Source organism: Hylobates moloch, unplaced genomic scaffold (assembly GCF_009828535.3).
Source record: "Hylobates moloch isolate HMO894 unplaced genomic scaffold, HMol_V3 SCAFFOLD_19, whole genome shotgun sequence".
Classification (NCBI taxonomy): Eukaryota; Metazoa; Chordata; class Mammalia; order Primates; family Hylobatidae; genus Hylobates; species Hylobates moloch.
The window spans coordinates 74,833,161-74,858,418 of record NW_026652294.1 but is presented as its reverse complement, the minus strand read 5'-3'; the positions used below and the strand labels follow the sequence as shown (position 1 = coordinate 74,858,418).

At 41.5% G+C, this 25,258-nt stretch overlaps 1 protein-coding gene across 2 annotated transcripts in view; it reads right to left on the bottom strand.

Moving 5' to 3' along the window:
• The window catches only part of GLIS3 (GLIS family zinc finger 3), a 492,055-nt gene that overhangs the window by 8,654 nt on the left and 458,143 nt on the right, over nt 1-25,258 (bottom strand). For both annotated transcript variants that reach the window (XM_032138518.2, XM_058431727.1), the window contains exon 8: nt 21,424-21,599. In XM_032138518.2, coding sequence (XP_031994409.1) covers nt 21,424-21,599 — 176 coding nt within the window. The remainder of the gene's footprint in view (nt 1-21,423; nt 21,600-25,258) is intronic.

The following is a 25,258-nucleotide window of genomic DNA, read 5'->3' as shown; positions in this document are numbered from 1 at the left end:
CCTCCTAGAGGTACTACGTTCCCCTCTGGAAGCAGCAGAAGGAAAAAGAAATGTGTCACCCACTTTCTTCACTTCAGATTGCAGGCCTAGCTCTCCATGCGCACCAGGGTGGCGATGTGCCCTTGTGGGTCTCCATTTATCCTACCATATGATGGTGGAGTGTCAACACAGAAGGCTCTACCCAACTGTTGAGGAACATGGATGGTGATTAATACCATCAGCCTACACCTCATCAAGGGGATAAGTCATGATCTGTGTACTTAGTAGGTTTGTTTATGCAGCAGATGGCCTTGCAAAACAAAGTGCTTGTTTTCCTTTACAATGAGGCTGGGGAACCACCACCAAACTGTGGGCATTAGGAAAAGTGCTACGTGGACAACACTCAGAATTGAGACAGCTCCTTCCCTGCAGTAGGCTCAGCCTGGACCATGATGACAACTCATAGGTCCAGGGGGTCCACATACAACAATAGGAACCCCTCAAAAACATCAGGAAGGTTCCCCAGAATTTCCCCCACCAGAGTGTGACCTAATCAGGCTTGGCAGGATCCTCTAGGAGACTCCTTGGAAACAATGCTGGGTGTTCCAAGACCCCTTGATATGTCAGATGGGAAAACCCTTTAACTCCATGTGATGCAGACTGTATCAATCCAGGGATCCAGGCCAAGTGCTATGGGTTTTCAGCCACTACCCAAACCTCAGGAGTCATCTATTCTTTGACTTTTCAGAAGAAACAGTGACTAATGTGTGTGCTTGCCTTTGCTGCAATCATTGTAATTTTGCAAAATGAGAGTGTTAACAGTATCTACTTGTAAGGTAATCACAGAGACTAAAGAGGATTAACAGAGACCACCCAGTGTAAAGTGCTGGGTGTGTGCCTGACACAGAGTTCACACCCTATAACTGTTACTTTTACTTTTTTCTTTTTCTATTCTTCTAATAACATAAGCATTTCAATTTCTATGCTTTCATTTACTTGACAACTATTCACTAAGCACTTATTGAAGTGTTGGGGATATAATGGTAAATAAATCACACTCCATGCCTTTTTGGAGCCTGCATTTTAGTGAGAAAGAAAGGAAGACAAACATATAAATGAGAAATCAAGTAACATAATTTCATACTACATATGACAATAGAAAGAAAATTTTCTTTAAGGGATACATAGAGATGCAATTCTTTTTTCCGGAATGCATTCAAGATAGGAATAATGAAAAGGAACAAATAAGGAAGTTTTGAGTGTGGTTCCCTTTGTTTGGCCCTGTCTGCTGATGGCAGGTATAGTCAGGAGGCCACCCCACAGCTCTGCTGAGAACCAGCCCTGGCAGAACACATTTCCTGCCGTTGGTGCTAAGCAGTTTGTGCCTGGGTAGAAGAATAAGCAGATATCAGCGGCAGAGGCAGAGTTGGCAGCCCCTCAGTTTCTTGGTCGTGTGGCTGTTTGCTAGCCAAGTGGAAGGAAGGATGTATATTTATGAGCTTTACAGCTCTAATTATTTTTCCGCAGAGACTATAATTTTGTGGGTTACTACTTTAGGAAGTGTAGCGATTTTGGCCCCAGTCATATGGTGGCTGCATATGCAGGGACGTGGAGAAGCATAAGTGATGAATGGGTGGGCTCAAACCAGGACCCCAAGAACAGGGACACAGAAGATGCATGACCCCACTCTCCTTTGCCTTCAGATTTCTTCTTTTCCAGCACTCTATGGCTCTTTGTGGATTCCCCTACTCTTTTGGGGCCCTTGGCCTACCACCTTTGAATACTTCCCATAAACCAAGTCCAGGGAAAGAAAAGAAGAAAAGATGGTACATAACCAGTGAAGCCCCTAGGGCAACTCGCTCCTTGGTTTAGGGACAGTGGTGGCATCCCCTAAGACCCAGCAAGACAAGAGCCATATGCTGACGGCCACACCAGGGTTGCTGTTTCCCCCAAATACTAGTGGCTCTACACTTCCACAACCAACTGCCAACATCTCACCACCACTCACCACCATCCCCTTCCATACTTCTGCTGTTCCTCTTCTTCTTCCTCTCTGTGACCCTATGTTAAAGGACAATCTCAGCATTCTGCTTGTTAGTTAAGCCAGAGCAAATGAAGGACAACAATCCTCGATCTGGAGGACCCCAGCCTAATGTGCAAGTCTAGAAGTTCTGGTCACCTGGAAAAGAATTCACCCTATGCCTCTGGGCTGCTTTACAAGCTGGAATATTCCCACAGAATAAGGATATTGTTGCTCAATCCACTTCAGGGTCACTAAGTCTCATATGTCACATCCACTGTAACCAAAGGCACTGACCTACGACAGGTCTGAAAAGGTGGCTATTTTCAAGAAGCACTGACTCGCACCACATAAGGCCCCTGTTACTACTAATGAAGACGAATTGGAGCATCTTTGGTTACACACCTATTATAATGGTGAAAACCGAAACCAGTGATAACACCAAATGCTGGCAAGGATGTGGAGCAATGGGAACTGTCTTTCACTGCAAAATGGTACAGCCACTTTAGATGACAGGTTGGCAGTATCTTGCAAAACTAAACATATGCTTACCATAGGATTCAGCAATTGTGTCCTCTTGTATTTACCCAAAGGGTTTGAAAACTTATGTCCATACAAAACCCTGTACATGGATGTTTATAGTAGCATTATTCATCACTGCCAAAATTTGGAAGCAACTGAGATTTCCTTTAGTAGGCAAATGAATAAATAAATAAACTGCAGTACATGCAGGCAATGGAATATTATTCAGCACTAATAAGAAATGACCTATTAAGCCATGAAAAGACATGGAGGGAATTTCAATTTAAATGCATATTGCTAAGTGAAAGAAGCCAATCTGAAAAGGCTACATGGGGCTGGGTGTGGTGGCTCACGCCTGTAATCCCATCACTTTGGGAGGCCGAGGCGGGCGGATCACGAGGTCAGGAGATCGAGACCATCCTGGCTAACACAGTGAAACCCCGTCTCTACTAAAAACACAAAAAATTAGCCGGGCGAGGTGGTGGGCGCCTGTAGTCCCAGCTACTCGGGAGGCTGAGGCAGGAGAATGGCGTGAACCCCCGGGGGCAGAGCCTGCAGTGAGCCGAGATTGCGCCACTGCACTCCAGCCTGGGTGACAGCGAGACTCTGTCTCAAAAAAAAAAAAAAAAGGAAAGAAAAAAGAAAAGGCTACATACTGCATGACTCCAACTATACAACATTCTGGAAAAGGCAAAACTATAGAGACAGTATTAAGTCCGTGCTTTCCACAGGTTGGGGGGAGGGAAGGATGAGCACAGAGGTAGCGAAACTTTTCTGTATGATGCTATCATGGTGGAAAGATGCCATTATACATCTGTTAAAACTCATAGGCTGTACAATACTAAGAGTGACCCCTAATATCAGCTGTGGACTTTGAGTGTAACTGATGTGTCACTGTAGGTTTATGGATTGTAACAAATGCACCACTCTGGTGTGGGATGTTGGTAGTGGGAGAGATTGTGTGTGGAGGGGGTGGGGGGAGGAGGGTGTATGGGAACTCCCTGCACTTTCCACTACATTTTTCTGTGAACCCAAAACTGCTCTGAAATAGTCTATTAAATAAATGGGTGGGCACGTATCACTTTATATTATGTATCTCTGTAGTAGATACCTTCCCCACCAGAATATGTATTCCATGAAGGCAGACACCTTGTCCAGTTTGTTAATTATTGTATCCATAGCGCTGAGACTAGTACCTGGCATGTAGTAAGCATTCAATATGTATTTGTTGACTGAATAAATGTAAGGAAATCTTAGTTACTTTAATAAGAATTAAAATACAGGCCTTTTACTGATGTGATATCTTTCTTCTTTCCATACACCCCAGTACTTAAGAGAGACCTACAGTCCTCAGCTCTCTGTGGGACTGGCTCCTCCCTGGCCAACCCAGACTTTCTTCCTGCTGAGGAGATTCTTTGGTTTCACTCAGCCTTGGAGTGCAAAGTCAGATGGTAGAATAAAGGAAGGTTTGCTGAATCCAGGGATTCTGCTTCCTGGTGAATGGAATGGGCATGGGAAAGCAGATGACAAAGACAACAGCAAGTATAACAAGAATTCCTGCTAAAAATACGCTTCCACACAGCCTAGGAGTGGGAAGTTTACTTGAGTCAGTTAGGTGCTTCCCAGGGATTCAAACGCTCCCTGTCCAGGTTAAAGCTCTCTATCACTAACGGCGGTTATGAATTCCCCCAACCAACTACACTAAACAGTCTCTGAAAATACAAATTTTGATGGGGAAGGAAAAGAAAAGGGACAGAGGAGAAATAAGATAAATGTCCTCACTCCCCTTGGCTCCCTTCATTTCTTCTCCAACACTCGGGATATTTGTGGAGCCCTTGCTCTCTGGGGACCCTTGACCTGCTGCCTTGGAAAACCTTCTGTAATCCATGTCAGAGCCAATGAGAAAAAAAGAACACATAGATAAGTTTCTGAAAAAGCTCCTAGAGGGTATAAGAATATAGTCTTTGGGGTTGCATCTGCTCGGCATAATTCTATACATTCAAACTTTGAATTCAGAGAAAGGCCCAGGGAATCATAGACTCACTACCTACATGGTACCTTAATATTAGAATACCATAAAAATTTCTTCTTAAGTAGCCTTCTGACATTTCTGTCCTGTAAGCAGGTACTTCAAACAAATGTTCCCATTTTAGACAACGAGATGGAAGCAGAGGAAGTGTTGAGTGCCTTGCCTTTATAACCAATACTTTGTTTATATGATATCATGTCAATAAAAGTGCAAAATTCATCCAACCATTCTAATATTTCTAAATATCTAGATATTTGGAATTATTTGTGGATGTAACCTTTGTATTAAAACGAATGGGCAGCAGAATGAAAACAGCAATCACACAATCTCCTACTAAGTCCAGAGCTTTCTCACTGGCAGGTTCCTTGCTTTGGCATTTTGGAAAAATATTTTGGTTAGTGTTATACCAACCACTCAGAATTCTGTCATAAGGAAGGAAAGGAACTAATATTTATTTACTCAGAGACAGGCATTGCCCCAGGTGTTTTACATAGAAAATCTTCATCATTAAAACAACTTTTTCGTTAAGTAATATTGTCCCCAGTTTATAGCCAAAAAAAAAAAAAAAAACAGAGGGAGAAGTTAAAATAACTAAATTTATCCAAATCCTCATACCTACCACGTTTCAGAACCAGGACTCAAATTCTTATCTATTCAAGGACATAGTTCATGTCAGATTACTGGGGCTCAGGCTCGTGACCAAATCAATTTAAATGCAATCTTGCCACTTTTGAGGAGGTTTCTCACTGCCAGGTTGCAGGCAGAGTTCCCCAGATTGCATCAACATTTTGGAAGGTGCAAATATTCTCAGGGAGAAAAGTAATTAATTAGTAAAAATCACCTAATCACTGAAAAATTCTACAAACCCTCAAGTGTAGAAACAGAGACATTTCACATTTCAGAAATTTCTCATGGCCAATTTTCTGATTTAGCCCCTATTTTATTTCCATCCATTGCACGAACAACTTGGATTTGGGTCTGAATCCCAGATGACCCGTTAACGAACTGTGTGTCTTTGGATGAATGATTTTTTCTTCAGCCTCATTTTCTTTGAAATTTTACAGGGTTGTGGAAAATATTATGTATAATAGTGTTTATAAAAGCATTTAGTGTATTCTCTGGCACATAGTAGGTCTTCGGTTCAATTACGTAACCATGAAATAAGCTTAGAAATATGTAGAGGACATAAGAAGTTCTTAAGCAATTTTTATCACATAACCTACTACCATTAAGGATAAAATCATACTGCCCTTAAAAGTGAAACTGCCACAATTTGGTTATCATTTTTGCCTTGGCTTTTTGTCTTGGCCATCAGTACCATCCAGGTCTTCATCTGAGGTAGGACTCTACTAAGCATCCTCCTGGAAGAGGTATAAAAACTGACTCTTCATTTTAATACAGAGTCTATAAATGGGGAAGCTGCAGGAACAGCTCACAGACTGTGTTAGGAAGACAGATTTTTCTTCGGGCTGAGAACTGAACCAGCTTGCAAAGCACTCGAGCTATTTACGACTGACATTTAAGCAACTACTCTACTAAGAAAGAGGAAGATAATGGAAATAATAACCCTGAAAATTCCATTTAGGCACATTTCTTTTGAAGGAACCCATGACAGTGGTTCAAAAGTTGACCACTGGAGCAACTGCCTGGTCCCTTTGTCCTTGGAGAGATGGGTTGTAGCATGAAGGCTTCTAATTAGAAAAGCCCACGTGGTTCCAAGAAGCAAGGCCATTTTCATTTATAGCTCTTGCTGCCAACTTGCACGCCACAGCGAGATGCACTCTGAACATGCTGGGTACTGTCTCCACTTGTGCCCCTCACGGCACCTCATCTGGTCTGTAGCAAGCTGGAAACAGCATTTATCACTGCGAACCACATTTTGGCCCTGAGGCTTATATACTCATTTCCAGGGACTAGGTAGCAGAGAAAGAGGAGGTTCTGCTACTCACATCTGCAAAAGGTTCAAACAAGGGGATGGGAGTGAGCAGAGCAGGTGGCTAAAAGGGACAATAGGGAAATAGGGGGAAAAAAACAGAGTGAGAAGGCAGCATGCTTAAAACACTCTTGATTAAAAGATGTAATCAGTTTTCATTTGAATATCCCCAAACCACCCAAAACCCTAGCGCGTGGTGGCCTATGGCTTCCAAATTCTCAAAATGATAAGCTGCCAAAGTAAACTAATTGCAATGTGTCTCAGTAATTGCCATGTGTGGATATATACAGTTATAGTAAAACGGTTCAGTGAGTCCTGATGGTGATAATGCACATTTGGAAATTACATAAAATAGAGATTCTCAAAACCAGGAACTCCTGAGGGTCCGAGATGGATCTGAAAGCCAGCTCTGCCATGTACTAGCTGTGTGGCTTTGAGGGAACTCTAGCCTCTCTGAGCCTGTGATCCCTATTTATAAAAAGAGATAGTAACACTCACGTGGCATCAGAATCCTCAACGTGGGAAGGAGAAGCAGCACAGGGAACAAAGGATTCAGTGCCCAGTTGCCTATTAGTAGCCACCCACACTCTATCACCTGCCAACTACTCCCTGTAACTCAAAAATCCTGGATACAAGTAAGGATCAGAATGAAGGGTGGAGATTTGGATATTCTGTATCTGATGCAGTGTGGAGCAAACACTTTGCCAAAGTTGATAAGAAGGAGTTGGGAATTTTTCTATCAGGGGAACTGCTGGTTGCTAGTATACATGTATCCCTATTGGGTGGCTGCAAGGATCAACTGAAATAATAAACGTGAAAGTATTTTGCCAACAGTAAAACCCACTAAAAATTCTAGCTCCTACTGTCTCATTATAAGCCTGGTGTTGCCTGTCATCCTCCCTTCTCTGAGCAGAAAGGTAAATCTGCCGATGGTTGTATCAGTAATTTTCCCATAAACTCACAAGCAATCTTTTGACCAGGGCTACTTGGACCTAAAACAGAACAAGGGAAGCATGGTAAAGATGTAGATTTAATTTTAAATGCCCTTGTCTTTCCAACTATGCTTTGCTGTAAGAAAGATCTGGCAGAGAAGAAGATTCCAGACGGAGATTTCATGGATTACTAAAAGGAAGTGCTGCTGCATGTCAATTCCCTTCAGCCTCCCCTGAAATCTATGTGAGCCAGCGTGGTTCTATAGCTTTTTTTTTAAAAGACTTCCCCAGCTGGGTGCGGTGGCTCACATCTGTAATACCAGCACGTTGGGAGGCCGAGGTGGGTGGATGACGAGGTCATGAGTTTGAGACCAGCCTGGCCAAGATGGTGAAACCCTGTTTCTACTAAAACTACAAAAATTAGTCCAGTATGGTGGCAGGTGCCTGTAATCCCAGCTACTCAGCAGGCTGAGGCAGGAGAATTGCTTGAACCTGGGAGGTGGAGGTTGCAGTGAGCCTAGATCACGCCACTGCAGTCTAGCCTGGGGGTCAAAGCAAGACTCTGTCTCAAAAAGACTTCCCCAAGAGATAAAGGGAGGAGGAAGCTGGAGAGTCTTAACCTCTCGAGTCACAGGCAAATTGCTTCCTTTGGGTTATCTCTGACTGGGGAGCCACGGTGAGAGGGCACTGAGCCCTACACTTGGTGTCTAGGCCGATGATTCTTACCAGGGTTGGGGGTATCAGCTCCACCTTGGCATGTGTGTTGAACATGCACATTCCTGAGCTCTATGGCCGACTGTGGAAGAAGGGCCTGGAATTCTGTATATTTAATAAGGTATTTCTTAAAGTTTGAGAGGCTCTAAGAGAACATCTTTAGATGATTTACAAACATCTGAAAGTTTTCCAAGTGAAATACCAATTTAAAATAACAACAGAACGGCTCTAATTTCATTTGAAATGGAGAGAAGGAGTTCTTTCCATGGGCATCTCTTCCCCTTGGGCAGGATCCCAGCCCTTTCTTGCTGGTAGATGGGGCTCTTGGGGATAAGGTGGTGATGATTGTTCCAAAAGGGCCTTGAATTACACTCTCAGCAGATATGGATCCAGATGACTTGCCTGGCTCTCTCTCCCAATGCCTGTCTCTCACATGTCAGTTCTTGGTCAAGGTGAAATCATGGGACCTAATTTGAATGACTCAGAAGTCTTGGTCTCACTGTTGGTCCCATACTGATCTTGTGGCTTAGACTTCTGTGGTCCAGCTGTAACCAAACTCCCACATTACATCCGCTTTACTAACTAGGTGATTTTTTGCTTCTTCGAATCCAAGTCTGTTATTACACAAATTTCCAGCACTCTAATCTAAAAGTGGGCCCCTACCTCATCCTTGCCAGTGATCCAATGAGTCAATTATTTTTCCCTCCGAACTTCTGCTTCATAGCTGAGTCTCTATTATATACGGTTAGGCTTTCCCAAAACCTACTCTCTACAACATTATGTTAAGATTACATTTGGGCTTGAAGTAAAAGTACAGAAACCTATATAAGTGGCTTTGAGATAGGAACGTGGGTGTTGTATTTGGGAAACCTGACATATATCACTGGATCCCGGGATCTCTGTTATCTCCATCTGGCTACCAGGAAGCTTGCCTTTGTATCTTGTCAGGCATTCATTCAATAAGTATTTATTGGGCAATTTCTATATACCCATAGTTACTAGGCACTGAAAAAAATTATGTAAGAGTGATTTATAAAACATATATTGATATATGAATGTAGGTACTGCCACTGACCTCATTGGTATTGACAAAAATACCGCATCAGCCCAGATCCACAGATGCAAAGAACCTTGGGTAACTCTTTTGCCAATTCAGATTCCCTGAATGATTTTGTCACAATGGCAAGGAAATATAAGAGCTTGTTTTGGGATGTGTGAGATGAGGTTGGGTTTGGTGATGAACGTAAGAAGGGAGGGTTCGGTAGTCATACTTAAGTGATCTAGAAAAATACCGAAATGTTTTTATTTCAATAGACTTACCTTTTGTAAGGTCTAGTTCTCGAAGACCTCACGAAAGAATGAAATAAAGAGTTTAGTCTGAACAATCTAGTTAGAGAGGGGAAATTTCTGTAATCAGAAAGAGCACTCACAATTCTAAGTAAACCAACAAGAAATTCTAAGGGAATTGGGATTGTTTTGTAACATGTTGCTGAGCTCAGAGGCTGTGAATGGGGACAGATCAAGCCAGTTCTAGTATTCTATTGTTTTTGTTGTTCTGTTTTATGAAGAGAGTGGCCTCGCTACCAGCAACCCAGATGTTTACTTATGTATTTTAAGGAAGCTCTATCTATAGCTGTTACATTTTTTGCTTCTTCTAAACCATCAATTGTTTACCATATTTATAAGAGTAATTCCAGTTTAAAATATAAGAAATATAAGACATAGATTGTCATTAACATGTTTAGCCCTGAAGAGTCCAACAGAGGAACACATAGAATAGTGTTATCAGAAAAATATTAATTCATTTTAAGAGCTCCCTTCATGAGAGGCTAACTTCATGAATTTCAGGTATAAGAACATTTGCTTCTAGAAAGATGTCATTACTTCCCCCAAAGAAAGAAAAAGTGCTAAATCTGTAATAATATTAATTAAACACTTTCTATAGGCATTTTTAAGTTGACTGACGAAGTCATGATGGTCAGTGATATAAGAGATTTTTCTGGATATTTCTTTCTCATCAATAAATTTCTGAGTTCCAATCAGGAAAACAAACTGTCTTGCTGCAAATGACACAGCTTGACTGACAGGGTGAAAGATACTTAAATAATGTAAAAACCCAGGTCATAGCTCTTGTTATTTAATCCCTGTTACTATTAATACTGTCTTTAAGTGTTTGATGAAAATATAAAAAGATGCTCAATTACATTACTAGCTAAAGGAAAAAATTAAAACAAGTCACCAATCTTTGCTTTACAAATCGGCAAAATTTAAAATACTAACATTCAGTGTGAGGAAATGGGCCCTGTGATGTGCTGCTGATGAGAGTCTAAATTAGTATAGCCTTCCTAAAAGAGTATGTGTCAATACCTATCCAACTTTAAAATGTGCAACTCAGTAATCCAGCATTTTCTCTTTTAGAAATATTTCCTAAGAAACTGTGCAAAGATATATATGTATATATGTGTGTACAGGAGTGTTTATATAAACATGCATATATATATATGAAGAGATTTAACATAGCATTGCTAGAAAAAGTAAAAAATGAAAAAAAAAGTTCATCAATAAGGGAATGATTTAAAAAATGATGACCTATTCTTACGAGAGCTATACAATTAAGAAGACTCTATATGCAATGACCTGGAAAGCAAAAGCATATATTTTGCTAAGATTAAAAAAATCAAGTCATAAAACAAAATGTAGAATGTGAGGTGCAGAACGTGAGGCCATTTTTATAACAGGGCATATGGGCATATACATAGACACAGATATGTCTCGTTCTATGAGCATTTAAAAAGGTCTAAAAGAATACTTGCCAATCTTTTAATAGTCATTACCTTTGGGCAGTGGAATTGGGGCAAACATAAGGCTGGGAGGGGACTTAAACTATAAGTTTCAGTACTGTAAGGACTTTAAAAAACTGAACAGGTAAAATTTTTCTTTTATAATATAAAAAGTCAGTAAGAATTTGTAAATTGTACATAAGGACTGTGCTAAAAGCCCAGGAACCCAGGCTCATTGATTTATAATAGTAATTAGGCTTCCAAAGTTTCCCCCAGCATACCTGTACTTGAGCAAGCACAGTGCATAAGGGCATGTACACATACACACACGTGTGTGCCCACGTGTGCATGTACACACACACACACACACACACACACACACATACACAGTGGGGTAATCCCATTGGGAGCTGTTAGATAGTGGGCTCTCCCCTCCCCACAGGGACAACCCCCAATCAAAGGCTTAATAGCAGCATGGCAGAATGGCTAAAAGCACAACTCTGGAGTCAGATGGTCCTGGGTGCAATTTTCAGCTCCACTGTTTCGAGATTGAAAAATTCTGGGCACCACAGTGATTTAGATTCCCCCCTGTAAAATGGGAGTAAACAATGCCTTCTTTATAGTGTTGTTATGGAGGATTAGTGAGCAAGGGCATGACAGGCATTCACTACACTGCCTGACACAGAAAAAAGTGATTTTTCAGCTATTGGTGTCCAAAGACATGCAGTCAAGCAGTTGGTGGGAAATTACTTGATCTTGCAAATCGCAGCACCTCTACTGACAGCAGAATGTTAACCCTATAAGGAACAGCATATTTATGGTTCCATACTTAACCTTCAAGCAAAAGCAGTTCCCAAGTAAGCAAAAATTTCCATAATACTGTATCAGTAGGCACCATCACAAAGTATGATTGTGGGCTTTGGGGTCAGACTGGGTCTATAAAACCACCTCTGATACTCACTAGGTATGTGAGTTAGGGCATGGTGCTTAAGCTCTTCCACAGTCTCACCTGGGAGGTTGCTCTGGACTTGCTCAGAGCACCAGGTATCTGATACACGGTAGAAAAATAACAATAGCAGCTGCAATGACGTGAGCGTCTACTGTAGTCCAGGCATTCTCTCATTCTTGTGCATCTGAAACAGGGGTGTCAGTATCATCTATTAAGCTTGAGAACCTCAGAATCAAGGCATTGCATGACCTGCTCATAGGATTCCAGTTAGTAACTGCCATCTTTCTGCCTCCAAACTGAAAATGTTTTCTTAAGCAAAGGACTGGTATCTACGGGCACTGTGAATTCCTCACAATCCCTCTTCCACAGGGCTGCCATGGCGCAGAACTTCACTACTACACACTCAGTACCAGCTGTGTCTCAGTATCCTCTTTTATTATGCAGATACTCACAAGAAGCAGTAATATATCAAGTTTACCTCAATGTGTAAGTGAATTGTTAGTTCATCCTATTTCCTCTGGGAAGAGGTCTCTGGCAGTTGGTAAGCACTGGGTATTTAAAGATGGGGGCAGGGCCTGGTGAGGTGGCTCATGGCTGTAATCCCAGCACTTTGGGAGGCTGAGGCAGGTGGATCACCTGAAGTCAGGAGTTCAAGACCAGTCTGGCCAACATGGCAAAACCCTGTCTCTACTAAAAATATAAAAATTAGCCAGGCACAGTGGCAAGCGCCTGTAATCTCAGGTACTCGGGAGGCTGAAGCAGGAGAATCACTTGAGTCTAGGAGGCAGAGGTTGCAGTGAGCCGAGATCGCGCCTCTGTACTCCAGCCTGGCTGACAGAATGAGACTCTGTTTCAGAAAAAATAAAATTAAATAAAAAAATAAAAATAAAATAAAGAGGGGGCAGAGAAACAGGCAGGAAGTGCCCAGAGAAAAGAGGGGCCCAGATAAACTTGTCTGTAAGTCACAATTTTGCCAAGGGCTGGCTCTGCCAATCAGTCTAAGAAGCCGTAAGCAAAAATCCCTTTATTCTTGTCTTTTCTTTCTGTTCATTCATATTTATTTAATGAGCAGTTATTAAGCACTTACAGTGTGCAGAATATTGTGGGGCAATGCAGTCCCTGTCCTGAGACTTACAATTTAGCAATAGTTGATTCAATCATTTAATACTCACATTGATCAAACATAGCACATTAATATGGTGAGTTTAATCTGTGTGGGTGCACATGCACTCATGCTTGTGTGTGCGGATGCTTAGTTATATATGTAGATTATTCACAGTTCAGTCATTTCCATAATCAATCATTCCACCACCTCTTCTGGTTCAGATGACCATCTCACACCCCTCCCACAAAACTCGGCATGTTGAAATGCTCGCTGCACTCCGCGTATACACCTAAAATTAACTTTTGTTTTTTAGAATTAGAACACAGTCAGAATTTCTCAAGTACTACTTATGTAAAACTGTTCTTGGGGTAATTTTGTAGTAATTAAGTATATGAGAGTAGTTAAGGACTTCTCCGAATCTAATCATCAATCCCTGGTACTATGTAAGCATTAATAACATCATGGCTGATATGGAAAATTATTTCTGATTATGACTGCTGATGATAACATCAGAATAACATGAAGTTCACTCATCAGCTCATTTCTTTTGTGAATATGTCACAACTTTCTCCATGAAATCTATTACACTGTTGATTTATAATCAATTATATTTGTCTTTCTGGGATTTCAAGACGTGACACAATGCTTAAGTTCTAAGCAATACAATTTCTTGACTTACTGCTTTATTATTTCATAACCTCATATATGCAGTTATGATGAAATTTTCTATGGGAGTGTTTACTGTCTTTAAAATCAGCCTTTAAAAATAACCTCTGGCCGGGCACGGTGGCTCATGCCTGTAATCCCAGCACTTTGGGAGGCCAAGGCAAGGGGATCACCTGGGGTTGGGACTTCAAGAGCAGCCTGGCCAACATGGTGAAACCCCGTCTCCACTAAAAATACAAAAAATTAGCTGGGCATGGTGGCATGTGCCTGTAATCCCAGCTGCTCTGGAGGCTGAGGCAGGAGAATCGCTTGAATCCAGGAGGCGGAGGTTGCCGTTAGCCGAGATCGCCCCACTGCACTCCAGCCTGGACGACAAGAGCGAAACTGTCTCAAAAAATAAATAAATAAAATAAAAATAAAGATAACCTTTAAACATTTAACACTATAAATTGGCAGCAATGAAATCAGTCATGGCTACAGCCCATAGGCATCTTGCTGGAAAGTACCATTGCACGATCACTGTGAGTAAACAGCCAGCTGAGGAAGAAGTTAGCTAAACTTGCACTTGCCACCTCACTGCCATTTAAATATCAACGCTCTGATATTTCTACAGTTTGAAAGATGCTTTGGCTCTTTGGTGGGACAAGCCATTTACAATGTGTTCTGTTCTTGGAGTCCTGTTGGTGGCTGGAAATCCTTTGTTTCTTGTTGCAGTCAATTTGAACTGGACTGCCAAGCGTACAGCTCCATACTGAGGTAAGAAAATGCCACCATTGTCTGGGAGCTGACTGGCCTGCTTTAGGAAGCCTGCAGGCAGGGCATGCTTTAAATCATGGGAAAGACAGCTCAGGAACCACAGGAGACGGGAACAACAGGGAGGGCGCCCCCTTCCCCCTGCTGCTGCACTGATTTCAAACAGCCCAGGCTGAGGAGGTAGCTTCATGGTGTTTTCCTAATGAAATCTAATAAATGGTACATGGATGACAGAAATCTCTGTGTTGGCAACTGGAAACTCCAGGGGGATGCAATATAAGAGCACACAGTGGCAAGTATGGAAACGTAAGAGAATGGAAGAGATGGGAAAACATGGGGTAGTCCACCCTGACTTCCAAGGAAGGATATGAATGAATCTGTCTGTGAAACTGGTCATATTAGTCCCATTTTACAGATTAGAAAACCATCCTAGAGTGTTTGGCAGCCCCTCCAGTGTGCCTACCCAGTAAAAACTGTGAACGGAATCTCCGTTTTGTGAAGTATGGCAATGCACTAAAATATCCATCTTCCCAGACCCCCTTGCCGTGTGACTAAGGGTACACTTGTCCTTTACTCTTCACTCTCGTCTCTGCCTGAAACTGGGACAAGATGTGTAGAATATCAGCATTCATGCTGTGACCAGGAGGATGGAAGCCACCTGTTAACAATGACAAAGCACAAAGTTGGGAGGAAGCATGGACACTGCTGACTCTGTGAGGCTCCTTCTCCACCTTGCACTGTTTCTTGTTAGACATCTTGTTATGAGAGAAGACTAGGGGCGGTGGCTCATGCCTGTAATCCCAGCACTTTGGGAGGCTGGGGCGGGTGGATCACTTGAGGTCAGAAGTTCAAGACCAGCCTGGCCCAAATGGTGAAACCCCGTCTCTACTAAAAATACAAAAAATTAGCCAGGCATGGTGGTATGTGTCTATAGTCCCAGCTACTCAGGAGGCTGAGGCAGGAGAATAGCTGGAACCCAGGAGGCAGAGGTTGCAGTGAACATAGAGTACGCCACTGCACCCCAGCCTGGGTGACAGAGTGAGACTCCATCTCCAAAAAAAAAAAAAAAAAAAAAAAAAGACATCTTGTCATGAGAGAAGAGTCAATTGCACACTGGGGATGTTGGTGGTGTTGCTGTAACATGATAAATAAACCCTGAAAAATCTTGTCCTCTGCACAAATGTGTATTAAAAATAAGGTCTTTGAGAAATCTAAAATTGGGTAAGACCACGGAAAATCTTTGATACCTTCTAATTACAGCAGTAACAAAATATCAAGAGGAAATCTAGGCAGGCAGGTCAGTGTGGCTATAGGCTCCTGGGTGGTATTAAAAATCACACAAAATAGACTAGAAAGGCTGGCTTGCAGGTACTGAAACAAAAAGTAATAGCAGGGCCCAGTGCACAGGAAGGCGTGTGATCTGCCGTGAGCTGAAGGCCATGCAAGGCTGGATGTGCACCTCTCTGGGAGGGAGCCCCCTGGGACTGTGCTCATGTCAAATGTTATTAAAATGGAGCTGAAAGGGCTCCTGTCTGGACAGCAGCTAGGCTGAGGATGTTTTTGTTCTCTTCTCTTGCTATTCCAGCTTTTGTCTAGGAAAGACTGTATGTGAACAAACACAATTGCACATTGTCCTGACATAATTCCCCTATTTACCAGTTGCATCTGAGTGAACTGAACTCTTTAATAAGTCACTGTTGTGGTGTTCTGTACATGTGGCCCAACATAATCCCAACAGTTAGAGCTTAATGTTCCTACCTCTCCCATTCCAGTCTCTACACAGCACTCTACTTGACTTTCCTAAAATACTGGGCTGACTTCTTCATTCGATAGGTTACAGTTAGCATGGCACAAAACCCTTCGTGAGCTGGCCTTGTAAGTTCTCCATCCTCTTCCTCCTCTACTCCATGCCTTAACCTGTGTACTCCAGCCATCCCCTTGGCTCTTCCCTCTGTGCACACACACACTACGGTGTCATTTGTGTTCTCACCTGTGCTCTTTGCTTCCCTTCTGCCTGGAATGCCTTTACCCACTTGGCCTGCGCAATAAGGTATTTATCTTCAAAACCCTCTTCAAGTATCATTTCTACAGACCCTTCTTTGACATCTTCTTCTGAATAAATCAGGTGCCTTTTGCACCTTCTCTTATTGCATGTGTCACAGTGCGTTGATTAAATGACATTCATGTTTGCCTGGCACACAGTGGGTGACCAATGAACACTTGCTGAACTGAACTTGGTGTCTCCTTGATGGGCCCAGAAGGAGGAAAGTTGTGAAAATGCTGTTGTAGGAATTCTCATGGCATGCTAATAATCCTGGAGTGAATAAGGCATTTAGAAAGAAATGATCCATTAGTCCAATAACAAAATGTACAGATATCAACTCCTGGGCAACTAATCCAGGCAACATTCTGAAGCTTGTCCGGGCAAGAAAAGTGTCCTAAGGAGAAAGAAAAGACCAAAAAACAAGCTTACATGATTGCAGAGTGTCCTTATGTTTACATCTAAAATAAAGGACTAAAGTGTACTAAGAAGTTGCCTTGGAGATCTCACCCGAACGGAGACCCATAAATGCTACCAAGATTCAAACGTTAAAGGAAACTATACGGCATTCCCTGTACTAATGAAGGCAAAATGAATGAATGAGATGGATGCAGAGTCAACAAACTTGAGCTCTGGTCCTGGGTCATTCACTAGGTGAGGAAACTTGAAAAAGCAGTGCCAGTAATCTTTCAAAGTATGCCTTTTACAAAATGCCTCAACAAAAATATAGAGAGAGCACACAACGTCTAGGCTCAGTATCATTTAGTATTACAGCATGATTAACAAAACTCGATGGATCTCATCTTCCTCATTTGGAAGACCAAAGCCCCTCTGACCTGTAACCTCTCATAGCTCTCTGTAATGCAACAGCATCTACACACAGGAGTCTACATTTCCCCACGGAAAAATATAAATGTATATTTATTTTAGTGTGCCTTTGACTTAGAAACATGTTTTTGATTAAGAATATGGCTTGGGGCTGGGAGTGGTGGCTCACGCCTGTAATTCCAGCACTTTAGGAGGCCAAGGTGGGTGGATTGCCTGAGGTCAGTTTGAAATCAGTCTAGCCAACATGGTGAAACCCCATCTCTACTAAAAATACAAAAAAATTAGCCGGATGTGGGGGCGTGCGCCTGTAATCCCAGCTATTCAGGAGGCTGAGGCAGGGGAATTGCTTGAACCAGGGAGGTGGAGGTTGCAGTGAGCTGAGAACGTGTCACGGTACTCCAGCCTGGGTGACAGGTGACAGAGTGAGACTATGTTCCCAAAAAAAAAAAAAAAAAGAATATGGCTTGGAAATTTGGACATTTTGATAAAGGCAGGCACTGCATAGTTTGCTAAAGTAGCAATGCCCAGACATTTTATATTCTTATTTGTCTCAGTTCTTGTCTCTAAAAATACAGTGATGGTATTTCTCCCTGACCTCTACCTACTGCAGCGAGTACAGAAGAAATGGGGGTGACTACGCTCACTAAAACCACGAACTTTTTGAAAGAGAGAACAGACACTCACTTGAGCTATTGCATTAGCAACCCTGACGCTGCTTTGGGCTTTAAAAATCAAGTTTTATTAGGTGATGGTGTTCCCTGTTACCAAGATGCTGTATAACTCCAGCAAACTCGTCCAACAAAAGCTGAAAGGCACGACCAATAAATGCAACTCATTAAGAAGGTCTCATTTTACCCTCAGCATTGCATTGCCCACTTGAAAAATAGTAGATAAATTTTGTCCTTACCCTGAAGAGTAGTAGATAAGAACCGCTAGAAATGTGGCCTACAAAGTTCCAGAAAAACAATTTCAGAAAATGCTTGGAGAAGGAAGTACGGCTATATCTGGATACCTACCAATTAACTATTAGCGTTGGACCAATGGCTAATACAAGGGCATGCCCTTTGCAACCTTGTCACAACAGTCACTTGCCCACCTTCCTGCAGAAAGTCATGATTTCTCAATTTGCCTAACTACATTTTAAACTTATTTTTAGGGCTGATATTAGCAGTTTCTCATTGGCCATGGGGAATTTTTTAACAATTAGAATGTGAAAGTTAGGGCCCAGCACAGGTGACTCACACCTGTAATCCCAACACTTTGAAAGGCTGAGGCGGGAGGATCGCTTGAGCCCAAGAGTTCAAGACCAGCCTAGGCAACATAATGAGACCCCCTTTCTGCAAAAACAATAAATGAAATTAGCCAGGTGTGGTGGTGTGTGCCTGCAGTCTCAGCTGCTTGGGCTAAAATAAGACTGTCTGAACTCAGGAATTTGAGGCTGCAGTGAGCTATGACTGTGCCACTGCACTCTAGCCTTGGGGACAGAGCGAGACCCCGTCTCTAAAAAGTAAATTGTTTTTAATGTGAGAGTTAAAAAAATCCCAACGATTTCAAGTTGACAATACATTCATTATTTAACTAAAAAAAAGAAATGTGGAAGAAGAGTATTTTGCCAAGAGGTAGGGGAAAATAATAGGGTAGATCCCATTTTCTGTATCCTCTTGTTCATTATTCATTTGTTGAATGAGGGAGTGTCAATCACTTAGTCAGTAAATATTTATTAAATGCCTACTTTGCACCAAGTATTATGCCGGCCCTAGGGCTACAAACATTATCCCTATTCTCAAAGAGTCTAATTTTTTAAAAAAGAAGGGAATAGAAGGAAAAGCATTAAATTAGTTAAGCTCCTACTCTGTGCCAGGTGCTTCTCTTGTCAAATCTTCCTAACAACTGAAGAGAGAAGATAGATGAAATGCCCCCCACTTAACGAATGTGAACTAAGACTCCATGATTTGCCCAGAGTCAGACAGTTCAGAGTAGACTAGTGTTTGCATTCAAAATGGTCTAATTTCAAAACGCTTTTTAAAGATTTCTTTAGAGAAAAAAGAAGAAATCACCCATTATCCTACCATCCTGATATAAAACCGTCAATATTTTGGAGAACTTCCTTCCAATTTTTCTTCTACACATAGGTCAATTTTTAAATTTTTAAAAATGTGTTTCACAGTTGTAATCAAAATGTGTTATACTGCATTTTCTTGGAACTTTGACACCATCGACTGTGAAATGCTCCATTACTGTAGATAGCACCAGAAAGAAAAATCACTGCCAATTATATGATGCCACTGTGAGCTATGTCCAGATTTCAGCGATGTTAAAATGTGAAGGTGAAGAATTTGTGTCTTAGAATCAATGGCCTACTCTACATTTCACATAGCCCACACTCAGGCTGTGCACCTATTGCGTGGAGTGGTGAAGATGGCTTCATGGCACAGGGGACCTGGGTCTCTTTCAGAGTAGATAAATTCCTCGACTGGACTGGCAGGCCCTCCTCAGAGGGAAGAGGGCTCAATCTGACTGTCTTTTGCATGCCTTGATGCCTTGTCTTGTGCACAGTGGGAACTCAAGAAGTATTTCTTGGTTGAATAAATACATAACTAAAGCTTGAAAAACAATGGTACAGCCAGCAGAAGGTAAAAATGACCATGGGCCTGCAGAATGGTACAAGTGTAAATTCTGATGAGGGTTTGTGTGGCTACACTGGGGAAATGGGGGGATGAGATGGACAGAACTTTGAGCCAGTTTTTCAAGGTCTCTTCCTTCCTACAGCTGGCTGCTGTTTTTATATCACCTCATCAAGTCATGACACCCCCTCCAGGTTCATCTTTCCCCTGCCTCACTCCGATACTGGGGTATAGGCACCCCATCACCTGGCACTCCTTTTAGTAGAGATGAGGTTTTACCATGTTAGCCAGGATGGTCTCGAACTCCTGACCTCATGATCCGCCCCCCCTCGGCCTCCCAAAGTGCTGGGATTACAGGCGTGAGCCACCACGCCCAGCCTACTTTGATGTTCTTATCCAAGCCTAGCTCCGTAGTACTGGTTGATTCTGCCATCTTAGAAAATTATTCACACTCAATTTGCATATTGATTTAGATTTGTTTGGGAACATCACCCATTAATTTCAAGTAATAACTCACTCACATGGAGAAGATTCAGGCATCAGCAAGAGGCAGGTAGAGGAGAGTAGTATTTTTCAGAAGATGAAACGTTCAGCCTAAAAGGACAGTATCTCTTCTGCTTATACAGATCTGACTGCCCCAGGAAGTAAAAGCCTGTGACAGTTCAAATCTATATCATTTGGCAAATCAGCTTTCTATGGATGTTCACTAAGATAGGTGCCTGAAATGGCAAAATGAGTTTAAATAAAGAAAAGAAACTAAGACTTAGTTCTCTATGCATATTCCCCATTAAGCACAAGATCTGCACATTTAGAAAATCATTACAATTTCTCTTGCTTTCCTTTTCTCCTTTTCATCCTTCATTCACCTAACAAGTATCTGTCTCTTTGCCACTTGTGAAGAGCTGTGTTAAGTTCCCTAAAAGATATAATTTTCTGATGGGTCAGAAAATGCTCACAAAGAAGTTTGCACATTAATAGTGAAAGTATGTTTTATTCACGATAAGTAAAACACAAGGTAGAGGAAGCATAAATACTACCAGAGAAAGACAGGCGATATAAAATCAGAGTTTAGAGCCTGGACAGATGACATCGGCTGGGGGATCAGGAAAGGCTTCAGAGAGGAGGTGTCATTCCACCTGCGCCTTGAAGGATGGAGAGGATGTGGACCTATGAGAATGAGAGCAAAAACCTAGCAGAGCAGAGGCATGCTTGGGCACAAGAACTCCTGTCAGTCATTTCTTTCTCCATGGGGTGTCTGTTGTTTAGAAACAGGATGCTAGTGCTGGTGTTAGAACCCTGGTCAATGAGAAAACCAACAACTTGAGCTGACCAGTGTGAGGTGTCATAAATCATACCATCATCAGGCCAAAGTCAGGAAAATACCACAGGATTTCATGCCTATCAAGTGTGAAATTTTACAGGCAAGTCATGAAAGCCTAAGCCTGGTGTAGAACAGAGCATCTGAAATCCACGACAGGTAACTAAGATGAAAAGCAACAGCACAATTTCACTTTCCAAAACTCAAGGGACTGCCAGCTTCTTGCTTACCATGGACGTGGATACCATTTGGTTGAAAAGAAGAGTTTGTTTCTGCCTGATAGGATTTCAGGTGTGAACCTGATGGCTGCTGGGTATGGGGAGGCTGTGTTCTTTGCAGTATGGAAGAAGGAGCCGGAACTCTCCGGGGGCTGATGTGGTGAGGAGATGGAGCAGAAGGTGCAAACCTGAGAAAACAATTATAAAAGGAAACATGAGGGACATAAAACAGCAGGAACAAAGACAAACTCTCCAAAGCCAAATTCTCACCTCCCATTCCGGCTATACAAAAGCGTGACAACAAGCCTTAAAAAAAAAAATCCTTCAGAATTTTCCTCTACCCTCTCCCTCCCCACTGCTGTTCCCCATTTAACCACTGAATTCTCAACTGAGATGCAGAGGGAATAAACAAGTACAATAAAGGGAAAACCTACTCACAGTTTGGGTTTCTCAAGATTTCTAAGCTGCATTTCAAATACACTGTGTTTGGTGAAATTCAAAGTACATCTTTTGCCAAGCCCTTTTTCTGCTAATTTTTAAAATCTATTTGCATTTTAGGGGAAATTTGATCCGTATGTTTCTGAATCATTTACACTTAGCTCATAAACATTTTGTTTTGTAAGATATATCTGAGGTCCAAGAAGTGTTGTTACAAGTCTTTCTTATGAGCCTCTCTAATCCTATTCTCTTTAAACAATGCATTTGCTGTCGCCAAGAATGAATTAACTTAAACCTCAAAGGTCAAGTATGGCTTGAAACCCAGAACCCACGAGATCTGCGTGGGCTCCGTGCTTGGCAAAGAAAGGCTGTTCCTGAGAGTATGATATGAAATGGATGATTGTGCATTGATCTTCCAGTTGTGAAGGAAAATTGGAAAGACCTGACTCACTATGTTTAAAATGACAGTTTATGCTTTCTAACATTGAAGGCAAGATGTAATTGTTAAAACAATGTTACAGTTTGGCAATGTCTATCAAATATCAAAACGATCCTCCAGGTGCCAGTTCAGTACGGGACTGACACAAGTACAGGGGAGAAAGGAGCAGGAAGTCTGTCAATGCAGTAAAATGAAGCAGCAAATGAACTGTTTAGTTTCCTCAAAAAGTCCCAGTAAGCTGAAAACTTTTAATCAGCTGTTCCTTACACTGTATAGAAAGACAGGCTTTGTTTTGCACTAACACGTATAGGTCACCATCTGCTTACATTGCTTATTTCACAGGAACAAATCACTAACTTTGCTGGGCTTTTGTGGAGGGCCATAGATGATAAAAAGGGAAGATGAACTAGTCAAGCTTATAAAGTGATTGGAAACAGTCTGAACCAGAATATTTAATAAGGCAGAGCTTCTATGTTTGTACTGTAGCAGTAAGAAAGCATGGGACAAAAATCTCATGTTCTTTTTGCTTTTCCCATGTGATGTGTGATGAGACTGTAGAAGAAGGTGAATGTAAGAACCAAGAAAGGAGGAGTCGGACTCGCTAACCTCTAGGGAAAAGAAGTCAAGGCGAGGAGCTTAAACAAACCAGCTGGGTTGGGATGCCTGTTTAATTGATCAGTTACATCTTCATTCTGCTGAAAGATAATAGTAACTGACTGTCCCGTGCTGAGTAAATACACATTTTCTGAGCATTATCATCTTAATTGGTATTACCCTGAAAAGATGTGCTGAATAGCTTGAAAGAAAACACAGCAAACAAATCCTGGCACTGCCCTGAGAACATCTAGTAAAACTCATCTGCCAGGACTCCTCATATGAAGGCTATTTTCTGGGGGAACATGTCTTTAACGTGTCTCACAAGTTGCTCTGAGGTTGTGGGAGAGCGATGAGGAATTGTGAGATCACAGACTTTAGGGGCAGAAGGAATCCAGGTTACCACCTAATCCCGAATCCCCTGGTCCTTAAAGATCCCCAGGGATGGAGGCAGGAAGGATCTGAATTGCAAGGCAACCTATGGTGCTATTTAACAGTCATTGCTGGTGTCCCAATTTTGTTCATTTGGCCAAAGGAGCAAGATCCTTTGATTGGCTCCCTAATTCTGTTTCCCAGGTGGTAAATAAAAGATGCAACTTGCTCTAGATGGTTTTCCAGTCACTTCTTCTGGAATATCTGCTATCCTCTTTCTGTTGAGGACTGATGGGACACAGAGATGTGTGAATGGGCAAGTCAGCAAGTAGATCTATATGTAGATCCTACATATATATGGTTCTATATAATTATATGCTAATTAAAATCATTCTTATGTACTCATTCATGGAAGTTGCAAACCAGGGCCATGCTCTCTTGGCTACCAAATATTACCCAGTATAATAACATCATTGAATAAAGAAAAAAATATGATTGATAGGTACAAACCATGGTTTTAGCACTGCTGTCTCAAGGACATGGAGGAATAAAATGTGATGGCTTCAACTGACTCAAGATTTTGCTTTTTCCTAATTCAGGCTGAATTTCCCTCTACGTTAGTCAAATAAGTGAATTTATACAATATAAAGTTAATATAATTTTAAAACATAGTATGTCACCCCATATAAAGTATTAATAAAAATTTAAATATAAACTATCCTAAGTAAAATACACATTTAAAGTAGGCTTTGATTTGAAAAGGAAAGAAATAGTACAAAAATGTTAACTTTTATAAGTGTAGAGAAATAAAATATGACAAGAAGTGATCACAATTATCCAGACAATTGCTAGGAACAAGGAAGTAGATAGGAAGCCACCACTAAAAAGTCCAGCATAAGAAGTAAGTGTATATACAGGATTGATTTTCAAGTACAGCAGATAGAATCAATTTTGTTACTTTGTAAAAACACCACATAGTACCATACTTCAAATCTTTCAAAATGTATTAACTGAAATTTAACATTTATAAAGTTAGTTACTTGTTAACCAGCTCATAGTAGAGTAGAAATAGTAAACTAAAATCAGGGGTGAGAGGACAGGAGAGGCGTGGAGAAGATGAAGAGAGAGTCCTCCTGTTTGAGGTAGGGTCCCTGGGAATGTCAAAACACAGTAACGGACAACTCTTCTCGCAGCAAGAGATGCCAGGAGGGTGATTCAACAAGCTAACAAGTAGTCTGAGGTTATTTGGTGCAAAAGCAAACAACAAACAAACAGAAAACACACATACTTAGATGCTCACTAAGCAAAAATAAACTGTTTTCACTATTGTCGGAGGCAGGGTGGGGACCTCAGAACCCCATTTTCTAAGTGTCTGTACCTACTTTCCAACCCTGTTTCTTCAAAGCACACACACACACACACACACACACACACCAAAATGAATATGCTCTGAATATTCTGTCCCCAAAAGTTAACTGAGACTTTATTTTAAATCAAATGAAGGTGAATTAAATTTTTTGATGCTAAAATAAACAAAACATTGTGATGCCGCGGATAAATTGTGGTTATTTGCCATTTTCCCTCTTAGGGAGTATCTTATTCCCCAATTATGTCAGATCAAGATGACATCACTCTCATTCATCTTGAGTTAAAGCATGTCCAAGAGCCAGAAGAGACATCTTCTGACATCTTTTCTAGGTCCAACCCTGTTCTCTAGCTGCTGATCTGCAGGTGACACTTCAGAGATTTCACTGGACATGGCTTACTAGTCTCTTCTTTAGCCTTTTATACTTCTTTGAAACAATAGATGATTGCTCTGTAAATAGGCACATTAACAGACTAGAAAAAAAAATTACTGCTTACCAGAAACAGATCGCACAAAAGCTAACCAGATAACTAAGTCAAACATATCCACACATTTGGTAGAGGAGTTTGTATAACCCTACCATGAGCAATGGTATGCAAAAGAAAAAAAGAAAGGGAAGGGGAACAGATTTTAAAACC